The sequence below is a fragment of the Cinclus cinclus genome, chromosome 26 (genome assembly GCF_963662255.1).
Source record: "Cinclus cinclus chromosome 26, bCinCin1.1, whole genome shotgun sequence".
Taxonomy (NCBI): Eukaryota; Metazoa; Chordata; class Aves; order Passeriformes; family Cinclidae; genus Cinclus; species Cinclus cinclus.
Window position 1 is genome coordinate 5,575,563 of NC_085071.1, and position 24,003 is coordinate 5,599,565.

The following is a 24,003-nucleotide window of genomic DNA, read 5'->3' on the forward strand; positions in this document are numbered from 1 at the left end:
AGCCAGGGAGCTGGGTGGGCCTTTCTGCTTCTCATGGATATCCATTAAGTGTTGCCCTGCACATTTTTAGATATCTCATATATATATTTTTTATATATATATATATATATATATATAAAATCTTAAAAAAAACCCTCCAAAAAACCTAAACTAGGAAATCTCACATCCCCAGGAGGGCTGTGTCCTGTCTTTTCCCACCTGTCCCAGGACAGGCAGAGGAGAATCTAAAGCAGCTCCCAGGTCACCCTCCCTCAGCCCAGCTCTGTGCCCAGCCCGGGGCTCACTCAGTGCCCTCCTCAGTCCCGCTCTGCCCCGCCCCTCCCGTGCTCAGTTCCGCCGGGATTTCTGCAGGATCCGGGTTCTGCGGGGCCTTTCCCGAGCTCTGGGAATCCGGAGCTGCCTCGGAGCTGTCCCGGGGTGGCTCCTTCAGAGGCTCCAACAGGTCCGTGTGGGCACACAGGTCCTGCACTTTCTTGTTGAGGTCGTTGCGCTCCGTCTGCAGCGCCCGGCAAAGCTTCTCCAGGCGTTGGATCTTCACCTGCAGCCCCTCCAGCTCCTTGTCCCGCAGGGTTTTCTGCAGGACAGAGGCAGAAAGGGAGAGATGAAAGCCCAGAGGGATAGGAGGGGATAGTGACAGGACTGGGGGATGGTTTTCAATGGAGGAAGGGAAGGGTTAAGTGGGATATTGGGATGAAATTCAGGGTGGGGCACAGCGTGCCCAGAGCAGCTGTGGCTGCCCCTGGATCCCTGGAAGGGTCCAAGGCCAGGCTTGGAGAAGTTTGGGATAGTGGGAGGTGTCCCTGCCCATGGCAGGGGGTGGAACTGGAGGAACTCCAAGATCCTTTCCAACCCAAACCATTCCATAACTGATTCTAGGGAAACCTGAGGTGAAAATCCCCGTGACCAAGCAAACCTTCAGCACCCAAAGCACCAAGGAGCTTCTTTTTCCCTTTGCCCCCACAGAGCACCAAGGCAGGAGCTGTCCTGTGCTCACCCCACCCCTCCCCAGCTGCTCCAGAGCCTCCCCTCACCTCTTCTGCCATCTCCAGGAGGGCCTTGTTGCTGCTCTCCCAGCGGGAACGGTACATGGTGGTCTCCTTCTCCAGCTTCTTGATTTTCTTGGTCATCTACAGAATCACAGAAAGGGCACAAATCCAGTCACAAAATGTCCTGAGTTGGAAGGGACCCACAGGGATCCAAGTCCAACTCCTGGCCCTGCTCAGGACACCCCAAAAATAAACAAACCTCAGGAAGAACATTGCAGTGACATCCCACAGTGACATCATGTGTCACCCCAAATTTTGGGTGCAGACCCAAAATTAACTGGAATTATGGAGCTGGGGCTCTTCCAGCTCCCAGCAGCACAAAGGAAAAAAGTGTCACCCACCTTCTCCATCTCCTGTTTGAACGTGGTGAACACTTCGCTGCTTTTAGAAAGGGTGTTCTGGAATTCCTCAAACTTCTCTGTGTACAGAGCCAGCTGTGGGGAGAGACAGGGAGCTCAAGGCACCCAGTGCCTGGAGAGGGGAGAGGTCAGCCAAGGGCTGAGCTGCTGCCCTGGGACATGGACAAACAGCACGAGCTGCTCTGCCAAAGGAAAATTCAGACCCAGGAAAACTTCCTCAGAGCAGAGCGCTCTACAAACACCTCCTGGCAGTGGCAGGCTGATCCCATGACTGCTCCCAGTGCTGGGAAGCCATCCCTGAACAAAGCCTCAGCTCACCAAAACCAAACCCCAACTCAGGAGGGATCCTGCCCCTCTTTTCCACATGAAGGAACTTTGGGTTGTTCGGGGAGGGAGGGAAACCCCCAAACAAAAGAGGCAGAGCACACAGAGCAGGGAGCTCACCTGCTGCTTGAGGTGGGTCTCCTGCTGCTTCATCAGTTCACACATCCTCTGTGATTCCACAGCTTCCTTCAGCAGCTGGGGAAGAGCAAAGCAGTTATCTGGGAATGCTCTGGGTGCAGCCCTGCACAGGAGAGGCACGAGGAGCACAGAAGGGCTCCAGCCTGGCTCCCAAAGCAGACACTGGACGTGCCAAAATCTGGGATAACATCCAGGGATCCACACTAAGAGGCAAAAAATGTCCCCAAGCAACTACTCCCAAGACTTACAAAGTCCTTCTCCCGCTGGTGCCTCTCCTCTGCCTCCTTCAGCATCTCCTGGGCCTGCTGCAGTTTGGCATCCACCAGCTGCTGCTGCAGCTCCTTGTGCTTGAACACCTTGTCAATGTGCTGTGGGGGGGGACAGCACAGCTCAGGGAACATCCAGAGCTTCCCCCTCCCCTGTGGCAGCAGGAGCAGCCTCTCCCTGTCCTGACCCACCTCCTCCCTCAGCTCGTACTGCTCGATGAGCTTCTTGAGCCTCTCTGCCAGCTCCATGTTCTCCTGGCGCAGTTTGGAATTCCTCTCGTTGTGCTGCTCCATCTGCAGCTGGATGTCGTTCAGAGTCACCTGGAAGTGTGAGGTCACCTCCTTCCTCTTCTCCTCCTCCTCCCTGGCACGCTGGACACCTTCCTCCTGCATGAGGGAAAGGGAGAAAACTTCCCAAAATGATGTTGCCAACCCATCCAGCCTCCCATTATTCCTTATATCCATCAGGAAAGGGCTCTGGGGCTTCCCCCTTCCCTTCCTTCTAAAATTCTCTATTGTCCTCAGAGATACACAAACTTTTACAGAAATGCTTGTACATAGCTGGGCTATAGTAAAATAAAATAAAAAAAAATCTTCAACATTTGGTATCTCTGAACCAACAATCCATGATTAATTCGACAGAAGAAATGTCTGAAGATTACTGTATTTTCTTTTTCTGCAATTTCAAATGGCATCACATGGGCTGAACTGCATTTTGTGGAGGCACCCTAAACTGTGCTCTAGGGATTAGTGAGGGTGTGAAGCTTCACAATGAAATTTTCCTGCAAGTTTTTAACAAAAATCAGACCTGTCAATTCTGACCACTGCTATGAACATTGGCCAGGCTACCGGGAACCTGAAATAACAACTGGGATACTGCAGGTGACGATGGCTCAACACCAAAATTACAGCACTGCCCCCATGGCACAGCGAGGGCAACCACTGGCAGAGGTCAGTTTGCCCAAAAGGCTCACGAAGAGCCCATGGAGGGGCACCCAAAAGCTGGGGAAGGAACAGAAAATCACCTTGAGGGTTCGGTTGTGCCTCTGCAGCTCCCGGCACAGGCTCTCCAGTTTGCTGCGGGCCAGGATGGCTTTGCTGTGCTCACTCTGCAGGTGATCCTTCTCCTGCACCAGCTGGCTCTGCTTCTTCTGCAGGATCTTCATCTGCTTCTGTGAGTTCCTGTGCTCTTCCAGCTGGGAGAGGGAAGCACGGGGAGTGGGAGAAGCACGGGGTGTGGGGGCTGCAGGGCAGAGCTGACCCCACTGAGGGGACATGAGCTTGCTGTGCCCCAAGGACAGCTCTGTGACACTTCTGAGCAGGGCAAGAGTGACACAGAGCACAAGGACAGGGGACACGAGCTCCCTGTGCCCCATGGACACTTCTGAGCACACAGGAGTGACACAGAGTACAAGGACCTTTCTCTTCCTGAATTCTCATCCTGCTGGAGTTGGAAGGAGCTCCACGTTCCCCCAGCACAGGGAAAGGCCACCCACAGACACTTTGGACATGCACAAGCAACCCCAAACCTCCTCCAGTTCCAGATCCATGCTTGGAACACCACCTTGGCTCTGGTTAAATGTGGGATCAGGCTTTGTGTGTGTGAAAACAGATCAGAGCTTCTCTTGCACCCAGATTTGCCAAAATTTCTTCTGTCCACGCTTCACAAACTACACCAGGCTGGACCCAGCAATGCCCATCCTCTCTTATCCAGAGATCCCAGGACACCACAGAGCTCCAGAGTGTCCCTGGAATGTCCCTCTCATCCTACCCCAGCCCCAGGACTCACCAGCTCAGCGTATTTCTTGCAGAGTGCTGCCAGTTTCTCCTCTGATGTGCTCAGGGTGTTCAGGGTCTGCATCAGCAAAGTGATTTCCTTGCCTGGAATGAGACATAGAGTGGGAATAATGCAATAGATAGGATAAAATGGCTTTACACAGAGTTCTGGAAAGGTGAGAAAAGGAGGGACTGAGCAGGTACCCAGTGCATTCCCAGGATTTCCCCATGGTGGGAGAACAACTGGAGCAGCTGGATTTTGGAGGGGAAAACCATCCCTGGGCCGAATGGAGCCAGCTGTGCCCAGCAGAATAGAAACCCACGGAACTCAGAGGCTGCACTGGGTGCATTCCTCACCCCCACAGAACAGCAGGATGATCCCAAACACACCCATGGTTCTGACTTCCCTGAGGATGAAAAGTGTGGGATAAAATCCATTTATCCATGCATTGATAGCCTCGGGCACAGCTGGAGCAGGGAATCCTTCACCTAAACCCTTGGGGAGCAGGGAATCCTTCATCTAAACCCTTGGGGAGCAGGGAATCCTTCACCTAAACCCTTGGGGAGCAGGGAATCCTTCACCTAAACCCTTGGGGAGCAGGGAATCCCTCACCTAAACCCTTGGCTTTCTTCTTCTCCTGAGCTTTCTTCTGATCCCTCTCGCCGCCCTCCTCTCCAGGCCGGAATTCCTCGTTTCCCTTGGTGCTCTCCTTCTCCCCGTTCATCTCGGGGCCTCCTGGTTCCTGTTCCCCGTTCCTGGGGGATTCACTCCGTCCCTTTTCGGGTTCCTCGGGCTCGGGAGGCTCTCCCTGCCCTCCGTCCTCCCCCTGGTTCTCCTGGCTGGCATCCACACAGTAGGTGTTGAGGATGTCCTCCAGCTGCCGGCTCAGCTCCTCCGAGACGTCGCGCACGGCCGGCCGGGAGGGTTTGGGATCTTCCTGTGTGAGAGGAGCTGGGGGGAAAAAAAAATAAAACATTTGGGCTCCCTCCTCTCACCATGCTGGAGGTTTTTCCTAGCTGGATTTGCAGCAGGATAAGCTGCTTTGTTCCCTGCCTTGACAATGGCAGGGCATTCCCAACAGCCTCTCCTTTGATCAGCAGAGCATGACCAAGCCCCTGACATCTGTCTAGAGGGAAAATTCCCCCCTCTCCTCTCCTTTTTTTTTTTTTTTTTTTTAAAAAAAAAAGGAAAGAAGGTTGTGTGTGAGATTTTTCCTCCCTGGAGGAATTGGTAGCTCCAGGGCTGGGTTTTTTAGCATGACAATGGATTTTAAACCTGGGTAAGAGCAGCTGAATCTCTGGGATCAAACAGGGATGGAACAGGCAGAACATCCTGGCAGCAGCCAGGAAAGGGGAACTCCTCCATGGCTGCACACACACAGAAAAAGGGAGAAAACCCCAGGATTTTCTGCCCTGGAAAAGCAGGATTTTCTGCCCCTACAACGAGCTGGATACAGCAGCCCAGTCTCACATAGAAAAAGCAACTCCCTGGCTCTTCTCAGGCTCCAAACTGCCCTCACACATTCCAGGGAAGGCCAGCACTGCCCCCAGAACCCCGAAGTCTCCAGGGGTCCCCCACCTTCCAGGGGAGCTGCAGCCTCTGGTGAATCTCCCTCTTCCAGCCCCATCCCGCTGCTTGTTCTGGAAGGACGTGGAGCTGCTTTGGTCTCCACTGCCTGGTTCTTCATCACAGCCTTTCCACCCTCTCAGACTGCAGAAACAGAAAGGGAGATGCTTTAAGGACATCTAGAGGATTTTTAGGATCAGCTGGGCTGGAAAGGAAGAAGCCTGCTCTCAGCAGAAGCTCTGTGCTGAGGAAAGCATCTCTTGATTCCCAGTTTGTGTCAGGATAATTCCCACTGGAATCCCCCCATAGAGCAAGGCAGCACCTCCCAACCCACAGACAACACAATTTTCCCACTAGGCACAACCCCCTCAGCCCTTCCTGCCCTTCCCAACTCTTGGGATTTCAAAGCTGGCCCAGAAATCAGAGCCTGCACAGCACAGAGATCAATTCCTATTCAATTTCCCAGCTAAGGTGAACCTGAAATCCCAGCTCCTCATCCTCACCCCCTCCACCTCCGAGGGGTTTGGATGTTCTCAGCCTCTGTGTATCACACTAATTGGAAGCTGGGGGTGTGGACTGCTGGTCCGGAGGGGAGGAAGGGGCTGTTCCCAGATCCCACCGGGGCTCCTGGAAGGAAAACCCGAGGGAAAAGCGGCGGCAGCGCCCGGCCCGGGTCAGCACCCACGTGCGGGATGGGATCTCCGGGACAGCGCCCTTCACCGGCACCTGCCCCGCGCCTCGGGCGCTCCTTTTCCGCTGCTGCAACCGCGCAGCTCCCGGTGATAACCGGGGCTCGGGGGTGATAACCGGCCCGGCAGCACCCCGGCCCACCGCTCAACCGCCACCGGCATTCCCGACCCGGCCATCCCCGCTCCCCCGCCGCAGCACGGCCCGAGCCGCCCTCGTTACAGCGGCAACCGGCAGCCCCGGCCCAGCCCCCGGTGGAGCCCCCGCCGTCGCCCCCCCGTTACAGCAACCCCGCGCCGCCCCCCTCCCCGCACCGCGGTGACGTCACTCGCGCACCCCGTGACGTCAGCGCCGGCGGTCTGACGCAGATGTCGTCTAGTTCCTCAGCCAACGGGCGCGCAGGGCACGGCGAAGGCCCGGCGCATCGGCGGGGGAGGTGGGTGCCGGTGCCCGGCCGGTGCCGATGTCGCGGCGGTTGTGGCGGTTCCGGCGGTACCGGCGCGGAGGGAGCGGCTCGGCCCGGGGCCTCCAACGGCCGCGCGTGCGCCCGCCCGCGCCGCCGCCCAATCAGCGCCCGCCGCGCGGGGGCTGCCGGGAAACACCAGGGATAAGCGGCAAGCGCGGCGGGAGGCCCTGAGGGGACTACAGCTCCCGGCGTTCTCCGCGAGAGAGCGGCAACAGGAACTACAGCTCCCGGCATGCTCAGCGCGGGAATGGCCACAACAACTACAGCTTCCGGCCTGCTCTGGAGGCCTGGAAGGAGGAGAAGGAAGAAGGGAAGGGGGAAAGGAAACTGAATCCTACGAGTACCGCTATGCCCCGGGGTTGGGGAAGGAAAGGGGGAACGAGACACGAAAGAAGGGAACAATGGCCCAAAACTCCCAGCATGGCTGCCCTGGGGAACAACAATTCCCACCCTGCTCCTCTGGAGGCGGGGAAAAGGCAAAACTGTGGCCTACAGCTCCCAGCACGCCCCGCACTAGAAACTACAACTCCCAGCATGCCCCGCGCGCCATCCCGCCGTTACCGGGCACCGGGACCCCTCCCAAGGACACCAGCACCCCCAGGACAGCACAGCCGGACACCTGCACAGGTGGACTTTATTCGTTCCACAACAAGGGCTCAGCTCGCCCCCCGCACCCCCGAGCTCGGTGTTGGCTCCTCGGTTTTTCACTGAAATAGCGGCAAAGTCACTCCAAAGGCGCCGAGGGAAGCTCCGCGTTCTGCCCCAGGGCATGGGAAGGAGCAGGAGGAGCAGCAGGACACCCCTGAGCCCGGGGGGTTTCCAGGTGTGCCTGCCTCACAGTGCTTAGTTACAGCAATTACAGAAATTTCAAGATATATTTTTCTTCTCTGTGGCCCAATTAGACAAATATCTCCCTCTCTATAATATAAAAAATACAGAAATTTGCCATTTTTTTGGAAGTACAATGTGCATTATCCGACTGTGAGCAGGAGGTAAACCTGAAAACCTTGGTGCTGTTGGAGCTCCCATCACCGCTGGCAGGTGGAGCCAAAGCTTCCTCCACGCCAAACCACCCCAAGGCAGGAAAAAACCCAGAATTCAGCCCATGTTTCTCATGGCAAATAAAAGTATTTCAAGTAAAGATGAAGGTGGGTTTCAGCATGTCAGAGCTCTGAGATCAGTCAGTACAATGCAAACCAAACCTGTGCAACAGCAGCTGTGCTTCCTGCTCCAAAAAAATCCACCCCAGTTCCCATCTTTGGGCTCTTGTTGCTTTTTTGTTGTTGGTGTTTTTAATCCTTGGAAATAGCACTAGCAGTTCTTAAAAAAAAAACAAACAAACAAACAAAAAATCTAGAGAAAGGGAAGCAGCAGGAAGAAAAAAAAAAACAAACAAAAACTTCCCAGCAGTGAGAACTTCTCGTTTTTCTGTCCATTTTCAGTATTTTTCATCAGGGAACTGGTCCTGGGATCACCAGGACTGTTCAACTGAAGGAGGAAGGCCAGGGCTAAACTTTGCTCTTGGCATGTTAAAGAGTCTTTAATAAAGAATAACGTGAAAAACAAAAAAAACCCAACCAAAAAGCAGAAAACAAAACAAAAAAAATAAGAAAAAAATTAAATAGATCAACCCACGTTTTGTAGAATTACTGTGGCCACAACTGCTTCCTCCTCTCTGTGTCCTCACCCAACCCAAGGCTGGAGTACCCGAGGTAAAAACTGCATTGGGGAGACACCACCACAAAGAAGAAGCCACCAAGAGGTGCCACCTGTCACCTCTGTGTCCTTCCTGCCTCCAAAAACAACGTGAGCAGCAGCCCAAAGAAACAAAGAGCAGAAAAATTCCCCTTTTCTCCAGGAGTGCTGCTTGTATTTGTTGAGTTTTCCTAAAACAGGTGGTGTGGGTTTCCAGCCTTCCCAGCAGCTTCCTCTCCCAAACTTTCCAGAAAGTCTGTGGTGGTTTATTTGGGGTTGTGGGGTTTTTTTGTTGTTTTGTTTTTTCTTTTTCTTTTTTTTTTTTTTTTTCTTTTTTGAGGGTTTTCCCCAGGATTATAGCTGGAATCCTTCCATGGGAGCCTCGGATTGCTGGAAGATGTATTGCTGCTGGTTCTCATCCACCTGGGGAGCCACACCTGCGTCGTCCTCCACCCCAAAATAGTGCTCAATCAAATCAAAGGCTTTCTGGTAGATCTCTTGGTTCTCATGGCTCTGGAGGAATTCGATTTTATCCAAACCTTTGGAAGAAGAAAAAAAAAGGGTGGGATGAAACAAATCCATTCTCCGTCCTCCAAAGGATTCTGTGAGAACTGATACTGAAATTATTCCAAAGATGTCCCCTGATCTCAGCTCTACCAGGCAGGTTTAGCTCATCCAGATGTGCTCCCAGCTGCAGGCTAATCCCAGATTCCAGTGGAATTAAAAATGAGGGATTGGGTAGCTGCAGGGGGTAGGGAGGAGCAGGGCCTGTCCCAGGAGCCTCCAGCTCTCACTGCCCCAATTAAATCCACTGCTGCACTGAGAGCATCCATGCACAACACACCCTCAGGAATTCCAGGAATTATCCTTCCAGGGAGAATCAGGACACTCAGAGTAATGAGAGGGAAAAGCAGACACTGGCAGCTCACAGGGAATTTCTGACCAAAATAGGAATTTGCTCCTCCTCAAAGCATTAAGAGCAGGACAAAAAAAGAAAAGAAAAAAAAAAATCCACCAAATTAAGTCACTCCAGGGAAAAGCAAAGTCTCCCTGGATTTCCAGTGTAAAACTGGGTACAGTCAGAGCAATTTTAGATCCCAAACTATCACTTTTTACTTAACTCAGCACATTTCTGGTTAATATTCCCACCAGGTACAAACCACGATCTTCAATTTTGACTCCAGGTAAGAGCTTTCACTTCCAAGTATTTTCTCATCACCCACTAAACGAGTTTGAAAAGATTTTTGGAACAAATATTGGCTGGTTTGGAATATAATAAACCCTTCAAGAGAGCAGAAAAGCAACCCAGAGACCCCTGCAGAGCCCAAAGCCCCACCTACCATAGGCCTCCTCAATCAGGCTGCAGTAGGGGTTGATCCCAGACCCACTCTGGTTGGCTTCCTGCTCTCCCAACCTCAGGATGTTTTCCAGCCCATTCAATGCCACCAGAACAATCTTGGAGTCCATGACAGTCAGCAGGTCACACAGAGGTTTGATACAACCCAAATTCACCAGGTACCTGCAGAGAGAGAGAGAGCAGCACCAGCATCACTGCGTGCTCAGGAGCTGGGAAGCATCACCTTTGGAAAGCAAAGGAGATGAGTCCAACTGAAATCCAGAAATTTACCTTAAAATATGCATTTACAGATCTGCAAGGTTAATTTTGATCCGTTTATCTTCATTTGTTCACAGCCCTGTTTTCAGTTTGTTTTTTTTTTTTTTTTTTAAGGGAGCCACTTTTGAAATCCAGGTGCTGCTCAAATTAAGTACACAATGGATTTTAATCTGTCATTAAATTTAGATATTTAGCCTCAACGATCCAAGGAGAGATGGAGAAAGTTTGGGATTAGATTATCCTCATCCAGGAAGTTACAAATGACAATCCAGCTCTGCCTGTCTCAGTTACTCCCCAGAATTTCTCCAAATTTTGCCTGGAATTTTTGAAATTTCCCTCACAGCAAAGCTCAAATGAAGGTTTTGAAATCCAGGTGCTGCTCAAATTAAATCCACACTGGATTTTAATCTGTCATTAAATTTGGACATTTAGCTTCAACAATCCAAGGAGAGATGGAGAAAGTTTGGGATTAGATTATCCTCATCCAGAAGGAAATTACAAATTACAATCCTGTCTCAGTTACACTCTAGAATTTCTTCAAATTTTGCCTGGAAATTCCCCTCAAGGCAAAGCTGCTAGGAATTCACCCAGATGTGCTCCAGGAGGAGATCCTCAGGGAATACCTGATCTGCTCTGGAGTCCCTCCTGATGTGGCATTGGTGATGGCCCAGGCTGCCTCTTTCCTCGTGCGGAATTCTGCTTTCTGCAGGATTTCAATCAGCACTGGGAAAATGTTGGCATCTATGACTGCCTGGGAAGAGAGGGCAGGGAGAGGGGCTTGGCATTGGCAGCACTTCCAAAAGGCTTCCCAGCACCTGAAAGAAAGCTCCACCTCCATATCCCAACGTGGAGAACTTCCCAAGATTCACCCCTGCATTGATTTTTGTGGTTTAGTCCTCGGCCAAATCTTATTAAAGGCAGATATTCCATAACCAGCACAGCAGACAATCCCTGGAATTGCATCAATACTGTGGGAATGATGAAAGCTCTGCTCTGCTTGCCTATGTAGGTCAGGAAAAGGATAATTAAACCTCAATGAGCTCCAGCTCTTCAAAGGGATTGAGGATGGAGAAATAGGGGCTGTATCTCCTCTAATTCCAATGATTCCAGACTGGGGGTTTCAGTCCATGTGCTGCTGTCATTCCCAGTTTTTAGCTCGTTTGGCTGCAGCAAATTTGCAAAATACTGCAGAATAAGAGATATGAACCAATCCAGCCTTTAAGGGTCAGGGTAAGGAAAAAACTGCAAATCCTTAATGCTAAACCTGGAATGTGGGATCACTGCAGGCAGGCTGGGGAAGACTGTACCTGGATTTGTGCTCTGTTCCCTGCTGTGATGTTGGATATGGTCCAGCATGCCTCTTTCCTGATGGATTCCTTGGGACTGCTCAATAAATGGAGGAGGCAAGGCAGGGCTGAGCAGTTTAGAATCACCTTTGGGGAGAAAGGAAGCACAAAGTGAGATCACCAGTGCCAGGCACTGCATTCCCTGCAGGAAATTCCTCTCCTCTCACCTGGGTCTGGATGTCATCCCCTGTCACGATGTTGCCAACTGCTCGAAGAGCTGGAGAGGCCACTTTGTAATCGTTGTGCCTGCAGGAAAATTGTGCAAAATACAAATCCAACTCCATCAGATCACCGGGATATCCACAATGTTCCCATCATCCCACCTGTGTGATTTCCTTAGGATTCCACCCTCTGCCATACAGAACACAGGGTAAGCTGAGAATATTGCCATTGAAAACAAAGCTGCAACACAGTTTGATCCTTGGCATCCTGACTGCACCCCCTTTTCCATACAGATTTTTGAGAAAAAGCCAAGCTGATTTCTCCTAGCTATTATTCTTTGATTTGCCTCATAACCAAGCTTCCCTTTGAAGTTTGAGAGCACACAACACTCTGCAATCATTAAGGAAATCCGAGAAAGGAGAGAGAAAGTTCTTCCCATTTGTCTGTGCAGTTGGCCCACACTCAAAAAAGTGGCTGAGTTTCCAAAGTTTGGAGTGCTCTGATGGGATTTAGATGGATTCTCACTCAATCTCCTGACAGATACTCACATTAAGAGCTCCACCAGCCTCCTGCACACCCCTGAGTCCACCACAGCCTGGATCTTCTCGTTGGGACCATCGGACAGGTAGGACAGAGCCCAGCACGCGTCTGCCAGCAGGTCAGAGTCACTGTTGAACAACAATCGGGACAACACTGGCAGGCAGGGGGACACCTGCAACAACAGCCACCACCCAGGGTTAGTCACCAGGCCAGGACCACCACACCTGCAGGCAAACACCTCCTGCTCGTGCTGACTGCTCAGGTAAAGTCCTGCATCCCTTCTCCAACTCAGCAGCTCCAAAGCCACCTCAACAGCTTTGTTGCTGCACTTAAATTACACTGAGGAGCTACGCTGAGCTTTGGGAGTTTCTGTAAAAGACTTAATATTCATACCAAGTTCACCTCAGTCATTTATAATGGGTTTATATTGACACTCAATTGGGATTTTACTCTTCACCACAGGTTCTCCAGCTTTGATATGTGAGGTTTCACTTTAAAAAAGTGAGAGTATGCTGATTTAAAACATTTTTTGTGTTGCCAAAGGAGGATGAGAAATCTGAAAAGCCAGCAGGACCTTTAGTTAGGTTCCCTGGACAGGGAAAGGGAAGACAGCTCACAGGAGTCCTGGTTTTTAGCATATCCAGGTCTCAGAATAGTTGTTGGTCATAACTGAAGTCTCAAAATTCCAGAGCTTTTAAGAAAATGGTTTAGAGAAACCTTCTAGGGAAGCCTGGGCCTGTCCCTTATTTGAAGGGTTCAGCAGAAAGGTTGGGAAAAATTAAACATCCAGATCAACCTCAGCAGGAAAAACATCACCCTGTGCCCTCCTAGAATTCAAGAGCCCCAAAGAACCCAGACAATCACCTGAACTGTGTGTGTCCCCATCACCTGGCTGCCATCAAGGCTTTTCTTCTCACCTTATCAAATTCAGGAGGTGGACTCTTCCCTCTGCACAGGTTTGACAAGGCCCAGACAGCATTTCGTGTCATTGTCAGCCTGGTGGACGTGGTAAGGAGCCTGAACAGAGAATTACCAGGGATTATTGTCCTTGATGTGGGAGCAGAGGGACCCAAAATAATTAAAACTAAAATATTTAGCTCCAATTCAACCCAGGCAAACAATCCCAGCCATCACCAGAGACCAAGGGACAGGAACTGCTCTCAGTCTGAGCTCAGAGTGTCCATCTGGGACAAAGCCTCACTTTTCCCTTTCATCTTTAATGAAGATTAATTCTTGCCAGAGCAGCAAGAGTCCAGGTGTGACAGATCTACATTATCACCATGCTGAGGGAGGTGCTGTGACAGACCTGATCCTGCTCCAACCCCAAAAAAACCCCCACAGCCCCAGCAGAGAGCAGGAGCTGAGGGACTCCCTGTGACTCCAGGAGGAGCAGGACCTGCCTCACCCACAGAGCAGAGTGAAGGAATGTTATCCACAGAAAACTGCTCTGAACCAGAGCTTTGATTCCCAGGGATCCCTCACTGCCAGAGATTCTGTGAGAAATGCTTCAGAGATTCCCACTCTGAATCAAAGATTTGATTCCCAGGGATCCCAGCACTGCCAGGGAATGTGGAAGGAATTTTATCCATAGATTCCCACTCTGAAGCAGAGCTTTGAATCCCAGTGATGCCTCACTGCCAGGGAACCTGTAAGGAATTTTATCCACAGAATCCCAGTCTGAACCAGAGCTTTGATTCCCAGGGATCCCTCACTGCCAGAGACTCTGGAAGGAATTTTACAGAATCCCAGTCTGAACCAGAGGTTTGATTCCCAGGGAAGCTGTGGGCACAGCTCCAGCACTGCTGCCCTGGTACAATGGGACTCCCAGAAGTGCCCCTGGCCACTCACATTAATAAGGGAGGAAGAATGGCACAGTTAAGGACGTAATCTCTACACACAGAGCTGTCTCCAGCAATGTTCCCCAACGCCCAGACAGCCTGAAAGGAAACAGCAACAGTTTCAGCATCCAGTTTCTAACAGGGAGAAATAGGCAGTGTGATGAGAAATCAGTTTTTCTGTAATTCCAGGCAACAATCTGTGCTCTGCAGCCAGCTGGGATCATTCCATTTAAACACTGCATTTTTAACATTAACATTTGAACGTTTTTCACCTGAAATCCCAAAGTAAGGAGTGATTCTTACCTGCTCCTGAACATCCTCAAAGTCAGAGTTTAAGAGCTCTATAAATATGGGAACTGCCCCAGCCTCGATGACTATTTTGGTTTGTTGGGAAGTCCCTGAGGCGATGTTGGTCAGGGCCCACGCAGCCTCAAACTGGGGACAAAAAAAAAAAAAAAAAAAAAAGTGAAAAACAGGAATAAAACCAGCCTGGTTCAACAAACCAGCTCTCATTATATTCTGGCTAAACGATTCTGCTACAAAGAGAGAAAGGAAGATAACACCTCAGTACTCCAAAGGATTTTATTTTCTTGAGCAATAAAAGAGCCACAGGTGATCAAAGAGTGAGCACCAGGTGTCACCACCACATCATTTCTCCTCCACAATCTCCTCCCAGCAAGAAAAGTCAAGACACACAGTGCAGGACCCACAAAATAGAAGCTTTTCTCTATTTCATCCAATATCCCAAAGATTCTGCGAGTTCAAGAGAAGCTGAGCAGAAATTCCCTGCTTTTGTTTCTCTCTTTTTTTTTTTTTTTGGTTTAAAACCAGATTTCCATCCAGTTTTTTCACAAATTAAGCCCCTCTGGACATGGCCTGGGCCAGAGGGCAGGGATAAAGAAGAAAGCAATCAACTTGGATCAAATACCATGTATGGAAGTTTATTTAACCCCTCCAAAGAAACCAGGACTTATTACCAAGCTGGAAGGAATTTCAGGAAGCCACCCAGGCCTTCCCTCTGCCCCAGGCAGGACCAGCACTGGCCAAACCCATTTCTAACATTTCTTGGCCTCTGCTTAAAAGCCTCCAGCAATGGAGGTTTTACTTCCCACAGTTTTTTGTTTGTTTTTTTTTTTTTCCTGCAGGTTTATCCCATGGTTCCACCAGCTCCCAGCAGAAATATCAGCTACAGGAAGACCAAACTCTCCTCTGCTGCAGCTGAATTAGGTGATTTTTGCCAGATTTTTTTCCCAAGAATTCCGAGCAATTTACCTTCTTTTTTTTTAATTTTGCCTGAGCATTACAGACCAGTTTTGTCTTCTATAGATCACATAACCTGCATTTTTGGGGTTCAAAACATAATTTTCCCTTGATAGCATCTGTGGGTCCACAGTTTAAACAGCTCTACACCCTGAAGAATTAATATCAGAAACTCCTTTACCTGTAATGTGCAATTTTCACTTCTTTTCAGGAATTCCACGAATCTCTCCACCACTCCCTGAGTGTTTATCACCTCATCTATTGGAGGATTTGGTTCTGAAACAGCAAGGCAGAGTCAGGGAGTGAACAGGCCTCAGAGAGGGGAGTAACAAGCCTCAAGTGTGAATTTAATCAACTCCAACTGCACTGAACTCATTGAGGAAGCATGGCAGAATAAATTTCTGTACAATTCACCCAGCTGGCAATCAGCAATACAACAGATTATCACATTTCTAGATGACGGAAATTCCCCCCCCCCCCTCCCCAGCCTACAAAGCTTTTGTGCACAAAGCCTTGTAAAAAGGCAGGCTCTGTTGGATCCTGAGGCAGGGTGAGTTATTTTTACCTTTGGAGAGTAATTTCCTGAATTTCTGAGTGGTTGCTAGCTGTAGGTCAGGGTCATCTGAGAAAAGCATCTCTACCATCTCTCCTGTGATCAATCCCTCCTGAAAAGGTGCAGAGAAGAAGAGAAAAATGGTTCCACTTCAGACTGAGATGATTGCAGGCATCACACACAGGACATCCTACCACGATTTGGGCTGAGCCAGAAATCCAAAAAGATTCAAAACTGGGGATCCCAGCACAGCTTTGACTTCCTGGCAGACTCTTCCAGTTCACATTTGCAATGCTGGAGGGGGAATGGGATAAAATGAGAGGACACTGGAGGAGGATTTTGGGAATAACCCTGGATAAAGCAGAGTGAGCAGCAGGATGGGCATTCCCTGGCATGGAATTTGCAGGGCTCATGGTGTCCCTCTGGATCTCCCAGGAATATTTTTTCCCCCTTCAGGAATAGATTTCCTCTTTGCATTTTAGCCAAGGGTTTGTGGCTGTTCCAGCTGCACTTACACAAATATTCTTGAAAGTATGAGAATAAAAACACTGGAGTTTGGCAGTTCCATGCAATTACAGAATGCCAGGATGGTTTGGGTTGGAAGGAGCCTTAAAGATCTCCCCGTTCCACCCCCAGCCAAAGGCAGGGACACCTTCCACTATCCCAGGGTGCTCCAACCCCCATCCAGTCTGGGATAATTCCAGGGATGGGGCAGCCACAGCTTCTCTGGGAATCTCTGTAGGGCTTCACCACCCCAAAAGCATAAAATCTGTCTGAAGGCACCTTACCCCACACGTTGTGGAAGTAACGTAGGAATCCACCAGGAGACTGTCAAACATGGAGTCATCTTCATTGATCAGCTCCACATTCCTTCTTTTGAAGAGCTGGTGGGGACCAAAACACAGGGGTTGTTATTAGAAAGCAAGGATGAACAGGCTCCACAACTGGATATTCTTGTTCCTCAACCAAGATCCTTGCTGGAGTGCAGGTAACCTGAGCAAAAAGTGGTCATTAATAGCAGCTCTGTACTCTCAGGGCTGGTCTGGCACAAAAAGTCTTGCTCTCAGATTTTTAAGTGCCCAAATCACTGAGCCACCCAGGCAGGCAAGTGGAGAATTTGACCAAAATCAGGAAAAAAAAAAACAGCTTGGATAAAGTGCTAATAAAGCAAATATTTAGTTCTATACATCAGGTGGGAATCACCTCGTGCTTCCAAAAAAAAGAAATACATACTTTCACTTGCACTTCCTGTTTCTCCAGGAAACAATCCCACTCACTAATTATATCTTAAAAAAAAAAAAACAACAAAAAAACCCACCACCACCTTTAAAATCAAGGATCTGTCAACAGGGAAAAAAAAAACAAAAAAAAAACCACCTCAAGTAGCCCAAGAACAAAACGCTTCCATGTGAGCTGGGTCCAGAGGGGGGAGGGAAAAAAAAAATAATAAAAAGAGAGAAAAAAAAAGCAATATATCAGTTAAAAGAGGAAAAAAAAAAAATAATGACTGCCTAACTTTAATGCACAGATCCTTGAAGATTCCAGGTAGGAAGCAGCAGAGTGTGGGCTGTGTGAAGGCTGAGCAGAAGCTCCTCAAGCTGACAGGTACCTGCTGCTCTCGTTTCTGTTTGCGCAGCTGAATCCCCTCCTCTTCCCTCCTCCTGCGCATTTCCTCGGGATTTAGGGCTTTGTTCTTGTAGCTCTTCATTCGATAGTTTTCTGTGGAAACAGGAGGAATTCTGCCTCAGGGTTCTTGTCACTGCTCCTGTGTGTTCTTCCCATGTGCACAAGGCATGGGATAAGCAGATGGAATACGTTTATTTACTCCGAGTGGTTTTTAGCAGGAATTTTTATTTCCTTGTTATCAGCATGTTTTGTTTTTTGTTTGTTTTTTTTTTTTACCAGAGAGCAAAAACCCAAAAGAATGAAGGTGTTAACAACAACAACAGAGCAGAGCTGCAGGTGAGGGACAGGCCTGGGGGAAATAGGGCTCAGACTCAGGGAATAAAACACAGGACCTACTCCTGCTGCTGCTTCAGACCTGACAGTGCAGCAATTCCAACCTGATTCCTTCAGAATTTCCCTCCCAGCCAGGGAAGGGACACTGCAGCACCTGGCACAGGTACCAGGACCAAGCTGGAACTGAGGTAGGGAAGAATAGAAACCCCCTCACTGCTCCAGCTGGAATTCCCTGCTTTCTGCATGCCAAAACTCTCCCATTTCTGACATTATTTCCACAGCTGTGCCTTTCTCTGGATAAATCTCAGAGGCCCAACCAGCCCTGAACCAAGTTACTCCTTGAGAACTCATCTGAAAACCAATGCTTTTGGTTTTTCTCTTTTCCCCAGCTGCTAAGGTGGGAGTTTGTGGAAGTTTGCAGTTTTATCTCCTCCTCATTTCAAGCCTGAGGCACCTTCAGCCCTGTGGCTCACAGAAAGTTTCAGTCCCACTTATCAACAACCTCCAGCCACTCTGGAGCCCTTCCAAGATCAGCTGGAGAATTGTCAGACTCAAAAGTCCACAGCCAACCCAAGAAAAAAAAAAAAAAAATCTACTAAATACAAATATCCAGCTTTTCATTACAAAGGAGAGATAAAATAATTGGGGAAAAAAAAATAATTATTTTAACAGGAGAGGAAACAAAATACTTTCAGTTCTATGATTTCCCAAAACCAGCTAAAAAGACACCAAAAAAAGAGAAAGAAATCTACAGGCTTTAGGGGTTTATATCTGACCATACAACAGCCAGGTGCCACCTAGATAGAGACTTTAATTCAGAAAATGTATTTAAGCACCACTGTTATGTTTCTATTTATATTTCCACCCCATGCAGCCACACAGTTTAGTTCTCCAAACAACTTAAGAATCTTAATCCTCATTTTGGAAAGCAAAGCCTTCAGTTCAAAGGTGGTTTTGAAGGAAAGGAGGAAGGAAAAGTGAGGATACACAGGATTACCAGGCAGTCACAAATAACCAAGTGACACATGACAGACTGAGGAACACCCAGCACCTCCTCCTTTAAGGTTGGGGTTTTTTGTTTGTTTGTTTTTTTTGTCCCAGAGCATCAAGAACTGTCACCCTGCAGGGAAATCCCAAAGATAACTCTTCAGGGCTGGATGTCACAAAATTCCCTGTTTTTCCTCCCCCAGTTTATCCCCGCAGATGATTTCCATTGATTTCTCCCAGCTCATCACCTCTGGCAATGCTTTAATGACTCGAGAATGCTGATTTGGGACATTCCACCCCATTTCCATGGCAATGGGGGTGAGAAATGCAGGAGCAGGACCTCACAGTGAGCTCCAGACTGCAGCTGGACCAAAATCGTGGAATGAAACACAGCAGGACAAATTCTGTGTCTGGAATGTTTCAGTACCAAACATCCAGTTCATTTGTGTTAACTGTAAACTCCAATTCCATCTTGAGTCATTAAATTAGGATCTGGGAATACCTGGGCTGGCAGCAATGGGGAAGGAATCCTCTGCTCCTAATCAAGCCCCAAATTTCCATTTTCCTCTGGAAAGATTTGCTTTTACAGAAGTGCCAGTGAACTCGGAACTTCAGAGAGATCATTCAAGAAATTCTTGCAAGATTCATTCAATTTTAAAAAGTTTTGGATAAAACATCCTTTCTGCTTTAGGAATCCCACAGTTTTTCAAGTTTTTTATCTCCCTGGATTTGTGAAGATCATTTATAGCTCCAGAAAGAAAAAATAATGATAGTAACAATAATAATAATAAAGTATTTGCATTTCAAACTTAAGGATGAAACTGAATTGAACAACACCTTCCCAATTTCCTGTGCAAAGGAAAACCCCTCAGGAGCTGGGAGAAATTTGGCCCCTCTTGGCTTCACTGAGGGGGGAAAAGAAAAAAACTCCAGCTCTCAAGGAATTCTGAGTCCAAGTTGCCACACATAAACTGTGGGCCGAGAAGGCATTTCCCACTTAAAAAGAAAGTTAAAACAGGGTGAAAGTTTAACTTTGAAGGCTCAGCAGGGCACTCAAATCCCTGTAAAGCCACGGCAGGAAACTTTTAATTTCAGAGTTGTTAATATAACAGCTTCGGGATATTCCTGGATCAGAAATCCAACCCTGCCTCTTCCCAACTTCCTGCAAAAAAAACAACAACAACAAAAAAAACCCCCATTTGCTTCCATCATTTTATCCAGCTGCTGATTAAAGCCTGGGAGCTGAGTCACTGCAGGATTTGTGCTGCTGAGTCAGGGTGAAGGTACACAGCACTGCCAGACCTGACACGGCTTTTTTGGAGCCAAAATTCCCTTTCCCACAGGGAATATTCCACAGGGAATCTTCCAAAGGTGGCTGTGGACACACAGCCTTGGTCAGGAGGGCTGACAGCTGCTCTCTGCAGTGGGGAAGGGTTGGGGAATTATGCAAGTGTAAATAAATACACTTGAGGAACTTCATCAGCACTAATCTGCCAATTAGTGCCCGCTGGGGACATTCCCAGCTCTCAGGTGACCTCCAAAGGCCCTTTCCACTCAAGTTTTCCCTGGGATGGGATAAAATTGGTGATTTATAATTTAAACTCCTCTAAATTAGACAAATTGCAGCAAAATAAATAGAGTGGACTGCTGAGTTTCATGGGATAAACCTCATTCCTCTTATTTCTCCACTTCCCTGAAGATCCTTCTGTCTCTTCCTAACATAATTAATATCTCTAGAGGACTCTCCTAAAAAATAAACGTGTCCAGGACAACTTTATTAAGTGAACTGAAACCCTAGAAAAGGCAGACTAAATCATTTGTACTACTTAAATACAAATCAAATGAAGAAATACATAAAAGTAGTTGAATTAATGTGGAAAAGGACAGCTCTGTGTTGCTGTCAAACCCACGGTTTTTTTTACTAAAAATCTGATAGTTTTGGAGTGAATTAATTAAAAAAGGGGCGGAAAATCACTTTGTTTGAGTTTTGGAGTGAATTAATTAAAAAAAGGGGTGGAAAATCACTTTGTTTGCTCTGAAGACAGAAGCTAAACAGGAGAACAATTACACCACCAAAAAAAAAAAAAAAAAAAAAATCCTGTCAAATATCCCCAAGTCTGAACTGTCCCTGGAATTCTGGCTGCAGTTAAAGCAGCACAATTCTCAGGCAGGTTTGGTTTGTTCTCACAGGGTATTTGACAGCACCAAACTCCCCAGAGGTTTTTCCAGAGCTGTCGCTGTGCTCCGGGACAGGCTGTGCTGCTAAATCCCCGATCCCCGCAGCGCTTTGGCTCGTTCAGCTCTCGGGAGCCAGGGGTGTGATATCACCGCTGGAATGTGTGGAACTGAGAGGGGGAAGGGACGGGCAAAAAAATTCTCTTTTTGGGGGAAATTCACTGTCAGGCAGAGTTGGCGTCTCGTTCTCGAGGGTCAGGGCAAGATTAGGAATCTTTTTTTAGAATGTCCCTGTCCCGGTAGAAAAAGAACACAGCAACTCTTCAATTCGGTTCTTCCTCCTGATTTGATTCTTTTATCCCAAAATTTGAAGGGTTTAAAGCTCTCTTCAAGCTGGTTTGTCCGTTCTGAAAATTCAGATTTCCTTTAAAAATGGACCGATCTAGCACAAGTGTCAACTTAGAACAGTCCCTAAAACAACGAAAAACTTGAACTGAATCTACTCAAACTCGACCCAGGAAAGTTACAGATTAAAACCGACCAGAAACACTCAGGAGATAATTACAGAGGGATGTAAAATTCCAATAACCCTTCCAACATGTGCTTTGCCTCAGAAACAAACAGGACTGTGTGATTTGCTAAGCAGATTTATCTGGACCTCAGCAGCCCCAGAACTGAAAGCCTGAAGGAATCAGAACTTTCACTCACACAGGATTTTAATGATCACACTCTTGCCCTTGACAAAGTTCATGTTTGCTCTCCTGAACTAAAGCAAACAAAGCAAAACAGCCAATTAACCGTTAAATTCATCAGCCACGGGAGTTTTATTAAGAATTGAGCATTTATACTGCTCCATGGGTTAAACAGCACCAAAAAAAAGGTATTTAAAGATGTCATCTGCACGGCAAACGAGGAACGAACTGATGACAGTTTCCAACAGTATCATTAACTTAAAATAATGAAAAAAAAAAGCCACCAAACAGCCTTAGCTTGTTTAAAAATAATAAAGTTACATGAGGATAATTCAAACAAGGGTGATATTAAACTCTTAGAGTGGTGGGAAGAAGGGAAAAGCTCTTGTGCACAAATCTCTCAGCTCCACATAAAACTGCCCCAAGAGTTTCCAGACATTCCCACCAGGCCCCAGGACATTTTTCTCCTCGGAGCTGCCGGTCCAGATTTTACATCTCAAGCCATAAATGAAAATTCCGAAGCTGGTCAGGGCTAGGAGATGCAGCAGCCACACACAGACCTGGTCACTGACACCACAGCAGGGTTTGGGAGGTGGAAGAAAAGTTCCTGAGGAGATCCTGACAAGCAAGATCCCACTTCACAGGGAATTTTTGAAGCTTCACTGAATCTCTGGTTTGGAAGGAGCTGAAAGCTCATCCAGTCCCACCCCTGCCATCTTCCACTATCCCAAGTTGCTCCAACCTGGCCTGGGATAATTCCAGGGATGGGGAAGCCACAGCTTCCCCTCGTAGGAAATTTCTTCCCAATATCCAACCTAAACTTGCCACTTTAAAACCATTAAGCTTCAAAAGCAGCTCTGGTTAAAAGACAACACTACAGGTGGAAGATGGAAATATTTTAATCCTTATTTCCAGAAGATCCTCACACAATTTTAAGGAAAACACAGCTGCTACAGGCTTGTTTTTTCCACCTCATCCTTCCAAACCTTGTCTTCCTACAGGAATCCTCAAAAAAAAAAAAAAAAAAAAAAAAAAAAAAAAAAAAAAAAAAAAAAAAAAAGCAAAAAGCAGCAAGCCACCTCTCCTCCCAGAGCTGGGGACCTCCCACGTCAGGCACCTCAAAACAAAAAGCTGCTGAAATCAAAGCAGTTTTTCAAGGGGCAACCACGAGCTGGGATTTATTTACAGGGGACAGAGACCTGCCTGCAGGTCCCACTCCTTCCCAGCAGCGTGGTGGCACCCACGGTGACACAGGGACAGCCCAGCACGTGCACAGCGACACTGAGGGCTGAAGCTTTATTTGAACAGAAGTCACAACAACCGAAGCCCTGATGGGTTCTCAGAACTGCCAAGAGGTTTGTTGGATCCTCACTTGAACCCTGAGCTCTGGGAGAGGTCGGAATTTAAATCGAGAAGTTATCTGCGAATTTAAACTGAGCAGAGGTTTGACAGCCCGGTGAGGCTTCAACTGCAGCACGAGCAGCCCCGAACACCCCAAAGTTTCAGCAGTGACACCCCAAAACCGGGCTCTTACAGCTCTCACAAGCGAAACCGGGGCTCTTGCAGCTCTGACATCCCCAAACCGGGAGCATTTCACCATTCACACCTCGCAACCCGCAAAGGGTCACAATCCCCGGGCCGCCCACACCGAGACCCCCCTGAAGGCGCCCCGCGCCCCCAGACCCTCCGGGATGACTCAGCGACCGCGCCGGGCCCGCCGCCCTCAGCCCCGGGAGCGCCCGGGACGCCGGTGAGAGGCGCGGGCGCCGGCAGCGCGGGGCGGACGCGCTGCGCACGCTGCCCGGCCTCGGAGCGGCTCCTCCGGCTCCACCCCATCCCCTCGGTCGTGCCCGGAACTCCCCAGGCCGCGCCCGCCCCTCAGGGCCCTCACCCATCGCGGCGGCTGCGGCGGTGGCTCCGGTGGTAGCGGCGGCGGCCAAAATATGGCGGCACCGGGCGGGGCGCGGGCCGGACGGCGGCCGCGCAGGGACAAACCTGTGCGCGCGGAGACCGGCGGAGCGCGGCCGCGGCGCTCGGGCGCCCCCAGCGAGCGGGGGCGGAACTGACACAGGGGTGACCTGTCACTCGTGTCCCGTCACTCGTGTCCCGTCACTCGCGTCCTGTCACCTCTGTCCTGTCACGCATATTGTCACTCGTGTCCCGTCACTCGTGTACCGTCACTCGCGTCCTGTCACCTCTGTTCCGTCCTCTGTCCTGTCACGCATATTGTCACTCGTGTCCCGTCACTCGTGTCCCATCACACATCCTCGTGTCATTCACGTCCCCTCAATTTGGGTCCCATTCCCTCGACTGCAAGAAGGGAAAGGAGCTGGTTGAGGCCAGCATACCCCCACAAGAAGTATCCCTTAGGAATGGTGCCACTGTAAGGAATCCTTGGGACAAAATCCTTCCGGTGCCAGCAGCCCCGTGGCATGATGGAATCATGGAATATCCCCCTTGGAAGGGACTGTTGGATGGTGTTTTCCATCTCTCCAGGCTCATGGGTGATGTGCCACTGGCTGGTTTTATGGGGTCACTCAGAGCCCTGAGAA

The 24,003-nt window shown here is 49.0% G+C and overlaps 2 protein-coding genes across 6 annotated transcripts; both read right to left on the bottom strand.

Annotated features, from left to right (window-relative positions):
- Nucleotides 1-97: 97 nt before the first annotated feature.
- On the bottom strand, nt 98-6,680 carry TXLNA (taxilin alpha). Of its 4 annotated transcripts, none has more exons than XM_062508953.1 (11): nt 6,500-6,680; nt 5,489-5,620; nt 4,523-4,861; nt 3,923-4,014; nt 3,159-3,329; nt 2,326-2,520; nt 2,116-2,235; nt 1,850-1,924; nt 1,388-1,480; nt 1,032-1,127; nt 98-574 (listed from the first exon to the last, which is right to left on the bottom strand). In XM_062508953.1, the coding sequence occupies exons 2-11, from the start codon at nt 5,595-5,597 to the stop codon at nt 281-283; spliced, it is 1,584 nt and encodes a 527-aa protein (XP_062364937.1). In that variant the 5' UTR covers nt 5,598-5,620; nt 6,500-6,680; the 3' UTR covers nt 98-280. The 4 variants fall into 4 exon arrangements, with proteins under 4 accessions (XP_062364937.1, XP_062364940.1, XP_062364938.1 ...); XM_062508956.1 differs by lacking the exon at nt 6,500-6,680 and adding an exon at nt 6,162-6,180; XM_062508954.1 differs by lacking the exon at nt 6,500-6,680 and adding an exon at nt 5,980-6,082.
- Nucleotides 6,681-7,245: 565 nt separating this feature from the next.
- KPNA6 (karyopherin subunit alpha 6) lies at nt 7,246-23,400 on the bottom strand. 2 transcript variants are annotated; one of them, XM_062509104.1, is made up of 14 exons: nt 23,343-23,400; nt 17,248-17,357; nt 16,427-16,522; nt 15,651-15,750; nt 15,267-15,361; nt 14,129-14,260; nt 13,836-13,924; nt 12,905-13,004; nt 11,996-12,159; nt 11,453-11,531; nt 11,247-11,372; nt 10,563-10,690; nt 9,665-9,843; nt 7,246-8,863 (listed from the first exon to the last, which is right to left on the bottom strand). In XM_062509104.1, the coding sequence occupies exons 1-14, from the start codon at nt 23,344-23,346 to the stop codon at nt 8,679-8,681; spliced, it is 1,587 nt and encodes a 528-aa protein (XP_062365088.1). In that variant the 5' UTR covers nt 23,347-23,400; the 3' UTR covers nt 7,246-8,678. The 2 variants fall into 2 exon arrangements, with proteins under 2 accessions (XP_062365088.1, XP_062365089.1); XM_062509105.1 differs by lacking the exons at nt 17,248-17,357; nt 23,343-23,400 and having other exon boundaries at nt 15,651-15,932; nt 16,427-16,502.
- Between the last annotated feature and the right edge of the window lie 603 nt (nt 23,401-24,003).